The 17,918-nt window shown below is 32.5% G+C and overlaps 1 protein-coding gene across 2 annotated transcripts in view; it reads left to right on the top strand.

Annotated features, from left to right (window-relative positions):
• Positions 1 to 13,499, top strand: part of LOC114327171 (protein phtf) — a 61,673-nt gene extending 48,174 nt beyond the window's left edge. For both annotated transcript variants that reach the window (XM_050650818.1, XM_050650819.1), the window contains 2 exons: positions 3,752 to 3,988; positions 11,152 to 13,499. In XM_050650818.1, the coding sequence (XP_050506775.1) occupies positions 3,752 to 3,988; positions 11,152 to 11,301 (387 nt within the window). In that variant the 3' untranslated portion in view covers positions 11,302 to 13,499. The remainder of the gene's footprint in view (positions 1 to 3,751; positions 3,989 to 11,151) is intronic.
• The last annotated feature ends 4,419 nt before the right edge of the window (positions 13,500 to 17,918 follow it).

The following is a 17,918-nucleotide window of genomic DNA, read 5'->3' as shown; positions in this document are numbered from 1 at the left end:
AAGCTCCTTGGTAGTCCGAGCCATTTTTATAATTTGAAATTTTTCGCGAGCCGCAATTAAACAATTATATATTATGTAAAAGTGTAAAAAAGCTATTAAATTTTTCTCTCGCTGTTTGGATTTCACGATTTTTAAAGTGAAATAAAATGGTTCACATCGTTGTGTCAAATATGCAAATAATTCTACAAGCAGCCTTTACTAATTCAGGATAAGGATAGGTCGATTCTTCATCATCCTTCCATTTTTTTCTGGGACGGCCTACTGATCTTCTATCGTCTCTCAGAAACACTGTGTTCCTCTGATCTACCACATCACCTGCCCATCTTATCTTAGCGTTTATATATGTCTGACGATGTTCTTAGTACCATACACAGTTAGCATATCAGCTTTGCGGCGCCTTCTTCACTCTTCTGTCAATTCATCTCTTTGAGGGCCAAATATCATTCTGAGAACTTCGCTTTCAAATACCAGCAGCTTATTTATTTCCCGCTGATGTAGAGTCCAAGTAGGGCGAATAATTGGCTGTACAGTCGTAATTTAGATTATCTCTTTAACAGCTTAGGTCTTAATAATGACGATAGGGAATATAATGCTCTATTCCACGCAGCTATTCTTGCTGAGACTTTTTTTATATGTGCTTGTCATCTGTTATTACAGATGATAATGTTCCCTAGATATTTAAACCCTTTTACTACTTTGAAGTTGTGGTCATTAATAAGTATGTTCTGCCTAACTCTTGGTCTTGTATTTTTGGTTACTAACATGTATTTCATCTCCTCTTCATTTATTCGAAGACTCAGACTACCTGTTTCTTCCTCGAGTTGTGAAAACACTTCTCTCGCGTCTCTTGTAGAATGAGCGACTGCACCTATATCTTCAGCAAAGGTCAACAATTGTTTTTATCCTGGATTCGCAAATCCTCATGTCAGCTCAGATGATATTTTACTTATTACATATTCTAAGGCCAAATTGAATAGCAACAATCATAGGGGTTCTCCTTGTCCAAGTCCTGATCTTACACTTAGTCTTTTATATTTGTTGTCGGTAATTTAAGACATTTTGCAACAAAAAAAAATAAAAAGTAAATCAGGTACATTTATTGCGAGCCACAAATAATCCTTCAAAGAGCCACATGTGGCTCGCGAGCCACAATTTGGCCAGCCCTGGTATATAGCTTTGAAATTTTTGTCAAATGAGGGTTGTTTGGTGCTTAATATGTGACAAAAATTTCAAAGCGATTCATTAAATTGCTTAAATTTTATTCAAATTGTTTATCCCAGAGAGCTTTTCTTTGCAATAACATAAGTCAGAAAAACATAATGTTAGAACCATTCTACAGATGTCAAATGAAAGAGCATAAACTAAACTTTTAAATTGGTTTAAAAAAAGTGAATAAAAAATGCATTTATTAGTAATAAATAATTATGCAAAAGTATGTTCAATTTTGCCTTATAAACTTTTTATTTTTTTATATTTATTTTATTTTTCATCAATTATCATATAAATAACATTACTTGGTAGTTATGCACCTAAAAACGATAAAAAATAGATTTTTTTGAAAAAAGTTATTCAAAAAGTTTAAAGTATTCAAAAAAAGAAAAATTGACGATACTTTTGCATAATTATTTATTACTAATAAATGCATTTTTTATTAACTTTTTTTAAACCAATTTGACATCTGTAGAATGGTTCTAACATTATTTTTTTTGACTTATGTTATTGCAAAAAAAAGCTCTCTGTGATAAACAATTTGAATAAAATTTAAACAATTGATCGAATCGCTTTGAAATTTTTGTCACATATTAAGCACCAAAGAACCCTCATTTTACAACAAGTTCAAAGCTCCATACTTATTTTTACAATAGTTATTGCGAAAGTAATTTTTTTGAAATTTCTACCTATTTCGCAGTTATATTAACAACAAATGAGTGCATTAAACTTTGTAATGCGCCATTTTAAATCTTTTTCCATTCTCTCGAAGATGTCTGTACTAAGAAAACCATAAGTCTTACTGTTTTCCATTAATTTGAAAAAAAAAAGGGAAAAATGCCGTTTTTTGACCCTAAATTGTTTATAAATAAAAATGGCCACCAGATCCTACGCAGGAAATAAACTGCGCGTCATAGAAAACGGGCATCCTAAAAAATGAATCATTTTTGATGTCGCGTATCTCCTAAACCTGTTGTCCGATTTAAATGATTTTTTGAATATGTTATAGCCCTATTCTTTGTCAGTATCTTTGTAATAATATTTTTGCAAAACAGGTAAATTTTCATTGTATACCGGGTGTACGCATCAAACTGTGTTTTTTTCTCAAAGTTCGCAACACCCTGTGGATTATTCTAGCATTTATAAAATACTGAAATTAAAATTCAGCTATAGCCTCAGGCTTTCTTAACATTCTGTTTTTTGATTCATTCGCTTATGTTGGATAATGCAAAAGTTATGTACTTTAACAACTAGCCATGTTCTTCATCAGTACAGGGTGTTATAAGTCTAAAGTGTTTTAGGGACTAAATAAGTTCGACAAACTTTAAGGGGTAATTCTGCATTAAAAATAATGACAGTTTGCTTTATAATCATATATCCGCAAAAGCTGCGTTTCCGAGATACGGGATGTTAAATTTTTTCTTACAAACTGATAATTTATTTATTGCTTTAAAACCGGTTGAGATATGCAAATGAAATTTGGTAGGTTTTAAGAGATGGTTATTGCACATTTTTTGACATTCAACTAAGAATTTTATATTCACTATTGGAGCGCATACGGGTAATATGACCGATCATATTATTCGTATGTACGCCAATGGTGAATAAAAAAATTCTTAATTGTATATCAAAAAATGTTAAAAAATTACGTCTTAAAACCCACCAAATTTCATTTGCATATCTCAACCGGTTTTAGGGCAATAAATAAATCGTCAGTTTTTAAGAAAAAATTCAACATCCTGTATGTCGGAAACGAAGCATTTGCGGACATATGTTTATAAAGCAACCGGTCATTATGTTTTCATGCAGAATTACCCCTTAAAGTTTGTCGTACTTCTTTAGAAACACCCTGTACTGATAAAGAGCATGCCTAGTTGTTAAAGTACATAACTTTTGTATTATCCATCATAAATGAATGAATCAAAAAACAGAATGTTAAGAAAACCTGAGGCTATAGTTGGGTTGTAATTTCAGTATTTTATAAACGCTACAATATGCCACAGGGTGTTGCGAACTTTGAGAAAAAAACACAGTTTGATTCGTACACCCGGTATATAATGAAAATTTACCTGTTTTGCAAAATATTATTACAAAGATATTGACAAAGAATAGGGCTATAACATATTCAAAAAATCACTTAAATCGGACAACAGGTTTAGGAGATACGCGACATCAAAAATGACCCATTTTTTAGGGTGCCCGTTTTCTATGACGTGCAGTTTAGTTACAATTTGTTCTTATAGGTATTAGCTGTCGAAACAGGTGTCACGAACAGGGTATATTTTTGTCTTATTACCCTGACCTAGTAACACAAAGGTTTTAAAAATGTATATTTTATCTCCTTTCGTAAGTTTTCTTTTTTCTTCAGACTTTTAGTGTTGGTTGAACTTTTTTCTTCAGTTTTCTTCTATGCTTTTTGTATTGCTTACAAAGGATTTTTGCACATTTGGACTAAAAAAACTCTTAAATTAATTCAACATGTGGTATTTTTATTTTTCTGTTGTGTTAAAGTAATTATCTTATTTCAGTGTTTATTTTTTAGGACACAGTTTTATTTTCTCAGTATTATTTGGAAGCTTTAATATGGTGTATCGGATTAGGTATACTACTCCTGAGATTCATGACTTTAGGTACTAAGATAAACAAGAAGTATAGAAATCTTTCAGTTTTAATCACCGAGCAAATCAACCTTCACCTGCAAATAGAACAGAAACCTCAAAAGAAAGATGAGTTGAATGTTGCAAACAACGTGTTAAAACTTGCCATAGATTTATTGAAAGTAAGTTCATATTAAATATGGGGAACTTTATACGTGTGAAGAAGGTATACTTTAAGTAACCAATTCAGTGAAACGGGTCAGATTTGTAAGTCCTGCTAGTTCCCCTTTAATATAGTTCGGAGGCTGGTTGTTTTTTCTGGTGATCAAATATGTAATTAAAAATATTTATTTTTACTTAGATATACCGTTAAAGCAGGACATATCGTATGTGCTAAAATTAATTATTAATCTTAAATTAAACAACATTTTAAACTCCATTATCGAGCTTTAAATCACACACCTATACTCCAGTAAGACATACTACTGAACTAAAAGTTTTGTAAAACTTGTAAATATCTGAGGGGACCGATTATGTGGGTGTGAAAAACAACGAAGCGTTACTAACCGCTATGAATTCCATGATTTTATTGGTTAGAACTACCCACGTGATATCTGTGTTCGTATTGGTCAAATGATTAAGAATGACAGATCGGGATATTTAAATACCAATATTGTATGCATGCAAAGTGTCGTTTCAAGAAAATAAGTCTGCTGACCGAGGATAACGGATAAATATTTCTTGTTTATCTTACAATTGACAATTTTTGTGATAGAAATAAAAGTGTGGTAGAAAATCAATATTGAAAAACAGTATTGATTAAAAAAACACTATTTATTCGTTTCTACTAGTCTGCTTTCTAGACTGTACCTAAATAGTCTCATAAAATATTTCTTTTATCTCATAAAAAATATAAACAATTATTGTATAGTAATAATATTATTTTAATTTATTTCAGTTGTTCCATACAAACACAGCAGCACTAGAATAGATCTTATAAATTAAATTATAAATGCATGAAAATTAAAAACAGATAATTTACATAAAAGTAAATATACTGGATATGGGGAAAAGTTATTTAGGGGAAATTATATGTTATATTATATAATTATGATTTTCTTCGGCATTTTGTGAAATATAGGGCATGTTCTGTCTTGTCTCCTTTTAAAATGTCCGAAATTTCATATTTCATTTACATTTGGATTTTTAAACGTATGTATCACTTATTAATATGTTGCTACGATTTTTGTTTCTTTGTGGAGAAAAACCGTTTCTGTGGTTCAATGTTTTTACATATTGAAACTTTTAAAACACTTCAATTTTTTTATGCAAATTTTGATTAAATTTTTTGTTGCATGTAGGTATATTTGACAAGACAATCTAAAAATTTCTGTCACTTAAATTATCTAAATCGGGTGTATGTATTTACAAGCATCGTCAAATCTTCATGATCTTTTTTATTGCAAATTAAATTGATGTTACTTAAATCCTTAAAGTCGTGGTTTCACTATCAAATAATTTGATCAAACAGTTCGAGAAAACTCAGGAAGTGACGCCACAACTGCAGTTTGTTCAAATTATAAAAATCTAGTGGTCACACTATCAGTTTAGTTTGATCAAATTTTGTATTGAGAGTTGTGGTAGTATGTACATATATCAAAACCCACAAGCATTCCAACACTTTAACGAATAATAAGCCCCAAACTCTCTCTCTATTGTAGAAGGGAGACAGTAACTAACCAAAAAGAAATCAAGTCCTGATTAGGAAAAATCTAGAAAACAAACAAGAGTAACTATTGGCTACAAAAGCTGCTGTACAAAAATCAGTGTGCACGCTGAAGAAAGCAAAGCAGGGAATGATCAACGAAACAATTTTAATGTGTAGCTAGGCCACGATTGATAAACATATACAGGGGCTCACAGCTTAAATGATGCAGTCGCTACTCAATAAAGCTAGCTTGTGTCAGTGGCTCAATATTTATTAGAAAAAACTTACATACTGAAAGTAGGTAAGTTAGTTTGAGTCTTCTAAAATAGCATAAGCTATGTTTTGGGTTTCAAATATGCAATAATTAACACTCCCAGCGCCAGTGTATTCTTTTAGATACACACTGTCCTCAACACTGTGTACCGAAAAAGATACACATGGCTTGTTGTGTTCGATCTGTTGTGTCACCTAAAAGGACACACTTTCTAAGTTTTTATATGTAGAGAATAATGCTATGGCCTGAGACAATTTCCTGGTATAACTGGGTTTGTCCTTACGACATGAAAAGATAGGTTGTATGTAACTAGAAATTCGTATGAAAAATGTTGCCATGCATGGGCCAAAACAATTTGCTCCAACTCATTATGCAGGGAAAGATTCAAGGAAAATGAAGCATAGGGAGATGGTATACGCTGTACGGATGTACATCAAACGAACTTTTCAGAGCAGCCGTCTCCAAAGTCCTAATAGCTATAGTTCGTCCGCTACAACTTTTCCCATGTGTCACGATTCATTTTCAAACAAATTAAGTCAAAACATAAAGTGAAAAGTACGCCGATGTGTGTAGTATATAGTATACAGTACCTATACAAAATGTATATACACATCGACATTCGTTTCACTTAATGTTTTGACTTAATTTGCTTGAAAATGAATCGTGACGCATGGGAAAAGTTATAGCGGACGAACAATAAGATGTACTGTCAGAGAAATAACAAATAATCCCAAAAAGTGCACCAAAATTGGGAGATGAGGTGGAACGACAGTTTGGAAAAAGATGTAATCCTGAAACAATTAGACGGATATTACAAAATAATAATCGACATAGCTGAACTGCAAGAAATAAATCTATCAGCCAAAGAAATAAGCAACAAGGAGTTTTGTTTTCTTTATTAATTTTAGCTGATATCAAAATCATACACAAAATAATTAAAGGATTATTGTTATTTAAGTATGGTATATCTGAAACCCAAAACATAGCTTATGCTTAGTAACTTACTTTCAGTATGTAATTTTTTTCTAATATTGAGTCACTGACACAAGCTACAGTTTTATTGAGTAGCGACTGTATCATTTCAGAATTGAGGCTGTGAGTCACTGTAGGTGCAGTGCAGTATAATAATTTTGCTTATACAAATTATCAGTAATAAATATTTATTTACATCAAAATAAAAATTCCATCACATCATGATGTCTAACAGCTGATTGTCACTCTGACTCTGACTGACCAATACGAACACAGATATCACGTGGGTAGTTCTAACCAATAAAATCGTAGAATTCATAGCGGTATTTAACGGCTCGTTGAAAAACAGATGTCATCAAACGAACCGCCTCTTAAAACATCTTTGACAAAGAATACCAAATTTTGCCGACCTTAAAGCTGTTTCACAATATAAATTTCTCGAACTTATACATACGATTCAATTTCATTTCTCATGACGGTTGAAAGATAAAAGGTTGTAACCCACAAATAATTTTTTTTCAGAAAGTAGAAAAAACGCTCCATTTAAGAGGAAACAGTAGCGATCAACAGGTAGCAAAAACGCGTTCCAAGATTGCGGCTGTAATTTTGAATATTTTTTCGAGATATTTGGCACACGTATCCGTAATATAATAAAGAATGGCGGTACAGAGCCCAATTTGAAAAATATAATAATATGTGGAAATTACTCTGTAATTAAATACAATATTAAAAAAAAACGAGCCTGTACCGCCATTAAGAAGAACAAAAAAATACACTTTCTTCAAATAAACTTTTTTATCCGATGCCTAGATTTTGTGTCATTTTGGAACTACTAAAATTTTTTATTTAATTAGTAGTTCCAAAATGACACAAACTCTAGGCATCGGATAAAAAAGATTATTTGAAGAAAGTGTATTTTTTTGTTCTTTTTAATGGCGGTCCAGGCTCGTTTTTTTAATATTGTATTTAATTACAGAGTAATTTCCACATATTAATATATTTTTCAAATTGGGCTCTGTACCGCCATTCTTTATTATATTACGAATACGTGTGCCAAATATCTCGAAAAAATATTCAAAATTACAGCCACAATCTTGGAACGCGCTTTCGCTACCTGTTGATCGCTACTGTTTCACCTTAAGTAGTTTTATGAGGAATTAACCTAATAATTTTTTCATTAATTTATAGATGCATTATTGATCTACAAATTAATGAAAACATACATGAAGCAGCAGAGCCTCCTTTGCATCTTAGACGGCAATTTTTGTGTGATGTTTTTATATCAAAACTCCTAGCACAGAAAAGATCTGAGAAAATGTAAAACCTCAATTCAAAAATAGATAGTCCCTTCTGAAGACGTAAAATTCATCTCAAAGTAATAAGCAGTTATCAGCTATTAATCCAATTTAATAGCGAGGTTTACAGAAATGACATCCTTCCCTTTTATAATTGTGATTATAACATAGAACTACAAATTCCTTATTATTATCTTAATATTGAACCACATGTTAATCAATTTAACATAAATACGTTTCTTGAGCAAACAATTCTGAAAAGATGTCCGATTGTATTTATACAGATGGATGCAAATTCGCTGAGTCTACTGGATGCGCCTTTTACCATTCAAATGAAAATCTATCCAAAAAATTTAAACTTTCAAATCAAATGTCTAGTTATACTGCTGAGCTCATCGCAATTCTTCAAGCTTTGAGGTATATTAATACCCATCACAAGAATAAGTTTATTATATTAACAGATAGCAAAAGTTCGGTAGACACAATAGTACAAACTAAATTATCAAGCACTTCATCAGTAGTAATTATAAAAATTTTAGAAACGATCCAGTTACTTACGAATACAGGTAAACAAATTTCTTTGGTTTGGATTAAGGCTCATTATGGAATTAACGGAAATGAAATAGTGGATAGACTTGCCAAGGATGCTACTACAACAGGGGAAACGATAGAAGAACCATTAATGCCAGTCACTGATCTACGACAATGGTTTAAGAAAAAACAAATGGGGCAGTGGCAACTGGAATATGATATCTCTCTTAAAGGTATACGATTTCATGATATCCAACCAAAAATTTTTAGAAAACCGTGGTTTAACGACATTACAAATCGGCACTTCATTAAAACCTTAAATAGAGCAAGGAACAAACATGGTTTATATGCAGTTCACAAAAATAAATTAGGGTTGGCCACTTCTCAAAACTGCACTTGCGGGGAGTTGGGTACATTAGAGCATGTGATTTTCGATTGCGCAAACTTCCAGATGCTGAATCAACAGTTATATAAGAATCTACAAACAGTAGGAGTTACTCTCCCCACCAATTTAAATTCCATTTTATGTACACGAAATATAAATTTGTATAAAATTGTTTATAACCACTTAAAAAATATGAAAATTGATATTTAAAAAAAATATATAAAAAAATTCAAAAAAAAATATATAAAAAAAAAACAAAAAAAAAAGAAAAAAATAATAAAAAAAATAAATAAATATTAAAAAAGCAATAAAAAAAAACAAAATAAAAAAAAACAAAAAAAAGCAAAAAAAAATCACAAAGAAGGCCTAAACCTCCGCGACATTGATCGGGTTTAGGTCTTAGCGCTGAAAAAAAAAATATTTTAATATCAATTAGTGGTTTAGTATAAGTATTTAGTAATAGTGTTTAATATTAGTATGTATTTTTAATGTAATGTATGTAATATATGTTTGTAATTATTAAAATATAATGTATATCAGTTAAAATTAGGAAATTGTGTCTATGAAAATAAAAAAAATTGAGCTGGCCAATTGGTTCAAACCAAGGTCATAAATCTAAACACACACACACATATCAAAAACCAAATAAATGCAAGCTAAATCTTAAGAAAAATAATGAACAAACATAATGCATTAACTAAAAACAAACGCAAACGACTAATAAAAGGTTGCTGCTGCATCCCCGAAAATGAGCACCAGGGTGGTGCCAAACTGTACCTCCTGTAGGTCCAGATGTGGTGACGGAAATGGAGCTGGAACGCTACAGAAAGCTTGTTCCCCAAGTGACCAAACTGTAGAGTGACTTGACTGTGGCTGTGGCTGGAATCGGCTCCTTCCAGGTGGTCGAAGGATACATGGTAGGTTTTAATATTTCTCCCAAATGGCTAAAAAACAAACATTTCCCAGTCTTAGTTTCAATTTCCAATCAAACATGTGTGAGTAGAAAAAACAAAAGAAGGAGTAATGAGGAAGAGGTTTTTTTAGAATGAACAGCAATAAAAAACCTCCATTAGCACAGCTTATTAGATGTGAAAAGGTATTGTGTGTGACCTTGATGTAGAATTTAAATACAGAATATGATATTTAGAACAAAATATTATAGGATATTTATATTGCCAGTGTGATATGAGCATAGCGTTAGATTTTTTTTTAAATTTATCAAATATTGGGTGTGGACAGACTTTAAACTTTACTAACCAAAAATTTGGACTATTAAAACTTTTTCCGAACAAATATTAAACACGGTGGAATGGTTAAGAAACTAAATTCAATAATTAACAAATTTACTGTAAAACTTGAACTGGAAAGAATATTTTAAATGAAAAAAGAAATGTAAGATCCAACCTAACCTTTATATGTCAAAAAAAAATATTTACCGGAATTTCCCTTATTAGTTATTGTTTTTCCTCAAGAACACGCTGGATGGATTTAACAAACCCACGGGACACCATTTCTACTTCCAATGGAACTGTATTTCCCAATAACTAACTTTTTAAAAAATGAGACCTTCCGCCATTATGGAACCAGAGGTCCGCCGACCTACTTCCAGCGCACTTCACAGTCAAGTCAAGTCAAGTACGACCGCCTTGTCGAATTTTTCAGAACACGAAAGAATATTTCTCGCTAGGTGGCGTATATAGTACGTTCCATCAGTGATACCAAATCGTAATTAGGTGTGGCATCGTTGCAAGAAATTTTAAATATAAAAGATACTCATTTGAACTATTACGCGAAAATTAGAGTAATTAATTAAGAGATCAACAGAAAATAATTAAAGAGTTCAAAAATGATTCCGTAACGTCTCAAACCGTTACAACCGGCCAATAACGACAGTGACCAAAAGCAAATGGTCATTGTTGATAAATAAATAAAATTAGGTATTATTATTTAATTATTTTACTAGAAAGTAATTCCATTCCATCGTAAAAATATGGTTTATGAAAATTATAAATTATAGTAGATTTAGGAATTGTTGTAAAGGTATGATAGTACCTACATAACAAAAAGAAGTGTAATTATAGTATGTCTACTATAACGCTATATGTAACACACAGTAACATTATTACTAACTTATTACTAATGTAGTAGTATAAATATTATAACTTTTTTATTATTTTTAGGAACTGGAAAATCCGTTTAAGATATCAGGACTGTCAGCGAATCCCATTCTTTACAATTGTACCAAATTAATCATTTTATCAGCACTATCAGGAGTATTTTCGGAGATGCTTGGGTTTAAGCTGAAATTGCACAAGATTAAACTGAAATGAATTTATTTGTTGCGTAGCTGTTATAGTCATAGTGCAGTGCACATACTATTTTTTTATATTTATGCCTCGAATATATTTCACACAATAAAAACTCATGAACAAAATATACGCACCACTTTAGAAAAAATATTAATAGTTATTTATACTGCGTTCCACGGTCACCTTTCAGTACAGACTCTTATGAAGAACAGTGTTGCCAAGAGATATTAATATTTATATTAAATAAATTTTAAAGTATTTTAAAAAATTGATACTGGCCCTTTTAGCATTAAGCCACATTATGTGACTTATTGTGTTAAAATGGCCAATTTCAATTTTTTGCATTTTGTTTGGTCAATATTAAATTCAAAAGAAAGCTGTATAAAAAAACAAAAATTTGACATTGGCCCTTTTAGAACCAAGCCACAGAATTATAATTAATATTCAAATGATATATCTTTAATATCGTAGTACCTTCTTTCATAGTACCTATCTATGAAATATTTAAAAATAATAAAACCCACAGATTTTCAAATCAAGATGTTTTGGACTTCTGGAATATTCTATTTAGACGGACTTTAAGTTCGTCTGCTTAAAACCGGCAACACTGAGCTGCAAGGTTCCATAAGTTTTATATTGGGATATGCTGCCCACACTGCAAAGTGACTGCGGAACGCAGAATAGTTAGCTCAATAGACTTTAAACGCTCATGACTTAAGAGCTACAATCTTCTATTCCAGAGTTCTATTATATTTTTACACTTTATTACATGTACAGCACTTGCCTGAATTTCTTTATTACTTCTTTTTATTTTTGTTAACCTTTGTGATTCTTGCTTTTATTTCATTATCTTTAAGTCTCTTTTCTGATATTTTCACTCCCCAATACATAAATTATTGGTTGTTCTGAAGCTATTTTCTTGTGACATTTTTATGATTAATTATTTATATGGGAAATACGCCACAATTAAAATGAAAAAAATAATTTTATTAACGTTTTTTTGTAATATTTTGTATTTTGACAACGGCACCCGATTTGGGCGTCGAAACGTTAATAAAATTATTTTTTTTCATTTTAATTGTGGCTTATTTCCCATATAAATAATTAATCATAAATTATTGGATATATAACTTGGATATTTCTTCATGGTTACATACATTTTCAAGGGGTTTGAGGTCAAGACCGTTACGTAGTCACTCCATTACAGCAATATCAATGCCATGCAAGTAATGGACAACCTATTCAGTCTCGTGGAAGGACTAAATTTTTGGATTCTTGTAGGATTGAATTCTTAGAGAAATTCTAGTGCTAATGTAAGAGTTAGGCTACGGTCAGACAAGCGACAATTTACGGCGCTGTAGGAGCAGTAAAACGAAGCGCGAAAAATAGGTCCTATCCTATGTTGCTATGTTGCTGCGCGATATTTTACAGCTCACTCTGGCCATCCACTACACTCACCGTAGGAGACCCATTTTCGCGCTTCATTTTACTGCTCTTACAGCGCCGTAAATTGTCGCTTCTCTGGCCGTAGCCTAAATAATGTGTTTTCGAAAAACTTCAAATTAAAATCTGGAGTTCGACAGGGATGTATAACATCCCCCATTCTATTCAATACATATAGTGAACACATGAATTAAGTTTTTGAGGAACGGCAAGGTGGAGCAACTATAGTAGACTATTTACTCTTGGACTATAGGAGGAAGAAATCAAAAACCTAAGCTGTGCTGATGACTTAATGACACTGTTATATTAGCTTCTTCACCAGAAGAATTGAAACAAATTATGAATAGGCTAGGCACGGTGAGTACGGAATATGGTTTGCCAAATAACTATTCCAGAAAACCAATGTAATGATCATCGATAGAATCAGAAACAACCAAACGGAGATAAGAAACATGGCAGGTTACAAAGTGGTCAGGCAATTTAATTACTTAGGCTCCGTTACTACTAACAGTGGAGTATGCGAAGACGAGATCCGTCGACGCATCACCATGGCCAGATCGGCAATAGCCAAACTCACAGAAATATAGTAGAACACTGACATTAAAAAAACAAAAATTACGCCTTGTTCGAGCAATATTTTCTATCGCCACCTACGGTTCAGAAACTTGGACTATCAAAAAAGCTGATTCGAAGCGCATGTGGCGTATGAAATGTGTGTCTACTGTAGAATGTTGCGCATACCATGGACCGCAAATCGCACAAATAATTCAATACTGGCAGGACATACATAAAAACTGATTCAACACAACTGTCAACCAAAATATGGTGAGATATTTTGGACATATAAATAGAAGAAGAGAATGCATGGAATGAGTTATAGTTGAAGACAACGTAGTGGACAAAATATCCAGAGGAAAATCTCTAGTACGATGGTAGGACCAAATAAAGGACATGACTGGTTACTCATTCTCCGAAGCAAGACAACACGCACATGAGAGAGACAATTGGACAGAAATAGTCAAACGACTTACATGACGCCACTACATCCTTACGAAGCGAAGGGGGAAAGTAGAGGAGGTGTATGATTGAATAATTTAGGCCTACACTTTGGGCGTATGCCATTACTAAGAGAGTAGTATGTTTTTTTTTCCATAGATTGTACGTTATAGATAAATATGTCGTTTGGTCTGGGAGATTTGTCCAATTTGCAACCTTGAAAATCTTCTATATATATATTAGATCAAGATGCAGCGCTGAAAAATCTCTTTGAATTTACTAAAGCTAGATTTTTCACAATTGATTACTGAGTGTGTAGAGAAACATACTGCGGTCGGTCAAGCGAAACGTAGAACAGGGGTTACTGAGAGGGTATCAAAGTTGCTTTCCTACGAAGGTAATTATTTCCATTTACTAAGGCTGAAAATCAGTACACACATTCTAAATTAAATATAAATAAAAGTTATTATAGTCGGTCAGCTGTATGACGGGACAGAGCCGGTCGGTCGGCCCCAATAGTCGGTTGAGAAAATGAAGCATTTTGGCTCGCAATTTTTTCGTCCAGCATGGATTTACTTGAAAGTTCACAGAAGGTAGGGAATAGTCCAAGGATCATTTTATATATCCTGCCGCTATCATACGCTAAAACCTTGGGGTGGTTGCCACCCCATCTCGGGGGGTGGGAATTTCTTATTACATTTTAACCATGCAATTCGATGGAAAAAGTGATTCCAAGAAAAAAATGTTTTTTTTCTGTTCGAAAAATATGCATTTAATTAAAAAAACTATAGATATCAAAATTGTACCTTTTAGTAACACAAACCAAATTCTTTTCCAATAATATCTTTAAGACCAATACAAACCGAGATACGGCATGTTAAAGGTTAGCTTTTTTCGTCAAATGCATAATTTGAAATATTCAAAGCCAAATAATGGGAAAAATTTGCATTTTTCGAGGAAAACAAATAATCTTTTTTCAATTATACAATTAGACCTTTCAAAAAAAAATAATAAAAATTTTCTAGCATGAAAATTAAGCGACAGTAATCAAAAAAATGTCGGTACCTGCTTTTCTCTACGAAAAAATCAGTGAAAACAACCTCCTAACTACCTTCCTAATTCAAAATTGATCTTCACCTTTCTGTAGTTCCTTTTATATTTATATTATCAATACACTCAAGGAGTTTGACCTATTTAAAATGCTTAATTTTGGAAAAATTGGATTTTGAAGAAAAATTAATTTTTTGCAATTTGGTATTTTTCACCTTTTACTTCAAAATATCTCCGAAAATACTGAAGATACAAAAAAAATAATAAACTACTAAATTGTAGCTTTTTTAATGACTAATACCCTGTGCATAGATTTTCATTACAGTGAATAGTCAGCCAGATATCGTTGTTTAAAACCTCTATTTACCAACAAACACCCCCTTATTGGAGCCCTTTAAACCCGCCCCAATTAAAAACAAAGGGATCTTACGGAATTTAATGTACACAGTCTTATAGCTCTTTAAAAATCCTACAAAATCATTTTTGAAGAAACTTTTTATCGCCAAAAATATATAGAATATTTTTCGAGGTATTCTCAAAAAACCCTCTAAAAAAGTCGATTTCTTCGTCGAAAAACTGTTATTTTCAAGCGCGAATAACTCGAAAAATATTAGTTTTACGAAGAAAATGTAAAAAACATTTGTTTCTTAGAATCACTTTTTCCATCGAATTACATGGTTAAAATGTAATAAAAAATTCCCACCCCCGAGATGGGGTGGCAACCACCACCAAGGTTTTAGCGTATGATAGCGGCATGATATAGAAAATGATCCTTGGACTATTCCATACCTTCTGTGAAAATTTCAAGTAAATCCATGCTGGACGAAAAAATTGCGAGTCAAAATGCTTCATTTCCTCAATCGAATTTTGGGGCCGACCGACTGGCTCTGTCCCGTCATACAGCTGACCGACTATAATAACTTTTATTTATATTTAATTAAGAATGTGTGTACTGATTTTCAGCCTTAGTAAATGGAAATAATTACCTTCGTAGGAAAGCAACTTTGATACCCTCTCAGTAACCCCTGTTCTACGTTTCGCTTGACCGACCGCAGTATGTTTCTCTACACACTCACAGTAATCAACTGTGAAAAATCTAGCTTTAGTAAATTCAAAGAGATTTTTCAGCGCTGCCTCTCCGTCTATATCCTACATTTATATCTGTGGTTTTAAAATTGGGTGTAACATCTGTTGTTGAACTTTTTTGGATCAGTTCTACACATATACATACTTTCCCCATGCTCACACCCGTCTCATCTTTACTGAGCTTCACGTTGATTATTTGTTTGTTCCTGCTTCATTCTTATCCCGCAAGATAGGGAATGGATGGTCACTAACACCAAAACCCCGCATGTCGAAAGATGGTAAATGGAACCATGACTCTAAAAGGAGTGTGTTCCAGATAATAATCAGCAGTCACAGACGTCACGCATAAACATCTACTCTGTAGACTTTGGAAAATCGCTGTTATAAATGATGCACAGTTGTTCAGTGTGAGTTCATGGATGGCACTTTGAGCAACTGCAGCAAGTACAGGAGATTGAAAGAAAGTTGATTCCCCTTCACTTTAATCCTTTTCTGTGAGGGATATGCGTGAATTAATTGCACAAAAGAATCGGACAGGCCGATGTTCAAAGCTTTCTGAACATATTGATGTCTTGAATTCTCATCGGGCATTTGTACCGTTTTGAAGTGGTAGAGTAGGCTCAGAAATTTACATGTGTGGCATAGAAGATTCCGAATACGTCGGTATTTATTTCTAGAATATTTATAGAATGACTCGTTACCAAGTTCATAAGTTTTTGCACTAATATAAAAAAATTATGTGCACATTTCCTAGACTCTAAACTGTAGACTTTATTTATATTTCATGGTATTCACTTATTAAACGTTTGACAGCTAAAATGTAAGATAATCTTGTTGTCTGTATATAAGACTTTAAAATATATATTTATTGTAGAATTTTGGTGTTTTATTTATATTTTTGCGCCATCGAAGCTATAAGTAAATATCCACAAGGAAAAAGTTTTCCTGTAGTTGGCTGTATATCATATAATACAAAGAACCCATAAAATCCTTTATTAAAGGTATATATTTAAAATCCCTAACAATCTTTAAAGTCAATTCGAATCCGAGATCAGATGGTACCTAGAGCGTATTACATGGAATATTTTAAACATCCATGCTTCAGTTTGCATTTTTCATCGATGTTTCCTTGACGGATTACTTGTACAGGGCTTTGACCCACATATTTTTGTAATATTATATTTTGGTGGTTAGCATGTTAGATCACGTGAGTATAACCTACAACTTTTGCATTATTTTATTAGGTTATACTCATTTTACGTAGGTAAGCACTGAAGATGATTGGTCAACCAATCGAAAACTGGTTCTGTGATATAGCCCTTTTTAGGGATTTTAAATACATACATTTTATAAAGGATTTTATTGGTTTTTTTTCTATAAGTTAATAGTGTGAGTGTTAAATACATGAGAGAGAAGCTGGCCTTTGGCAACCCTCCTATTATATTTTTACATTACATCGTATATTTAATTGCTTCATCATTTGGATGACTTCTCAGTCCATCAAAGTAGTTCTTAGTGATTCTTCGAATTTCTTCCTCTACCAAAGGTGTAGCTGAGTCCTCGTGTAGAATATTGCATACATACCAGTTGCGCGATGAATATCATTATCAATATTTTTGATTGGACTCTTTGTATTATCTTGATATTTGATGGCTTTGAGCAACCCCAGCGTTGGACACCATAGGTCCAAATTGGTTTTGTCATAGATTTATACAGGAGCAGTTTATTTTCGATAGTGAATTTAGATTTCAACCCATAAGCCAGTTCATTTGTCGTATTTTGATGTTGATCTGGGTTTTCTTGGCATGAATGTGCTGCTTACATGTTAATTTTTTGTCAAGGGTAAGTCCCAAATATTTAACTTGGGTGCTGATTGGTAATTGTGCATCATTTAATGTTATTATAGGACATAGGTACATTCCATCGGTTTGTAAAAGTAACTTGGGGTAACTTAGTTTCATTTGCTTTCACCTTCCACTTATTGAGTCAAGTTTCTAATTGGTCAAGGAGGTGTTGCAGTTGTGCAAATTTACTGGATAAAGGAAATTAATAAAACGCTGATA

The sequence above is a fragment of the Diabrotica virgifera genome, chromosome 5 (genome assembly GCF_917563875.1).
Source record: "Diabrotica virgifera virgifera chromosome 5, PGI_DIABVI_V3a".
Taxonomy (NCBI): domain Eukaryota; kingdom Metazoa; phylum Arthropoda; class Insecta; order Coleoptera; family Chrysomelidae; genus Diabrotica; species Diabrotica virgifera.
Note: the sequence above shows the minus strand (reverse complement) of the source record. Positions and strands in the feature narration are given on the sequence as shown.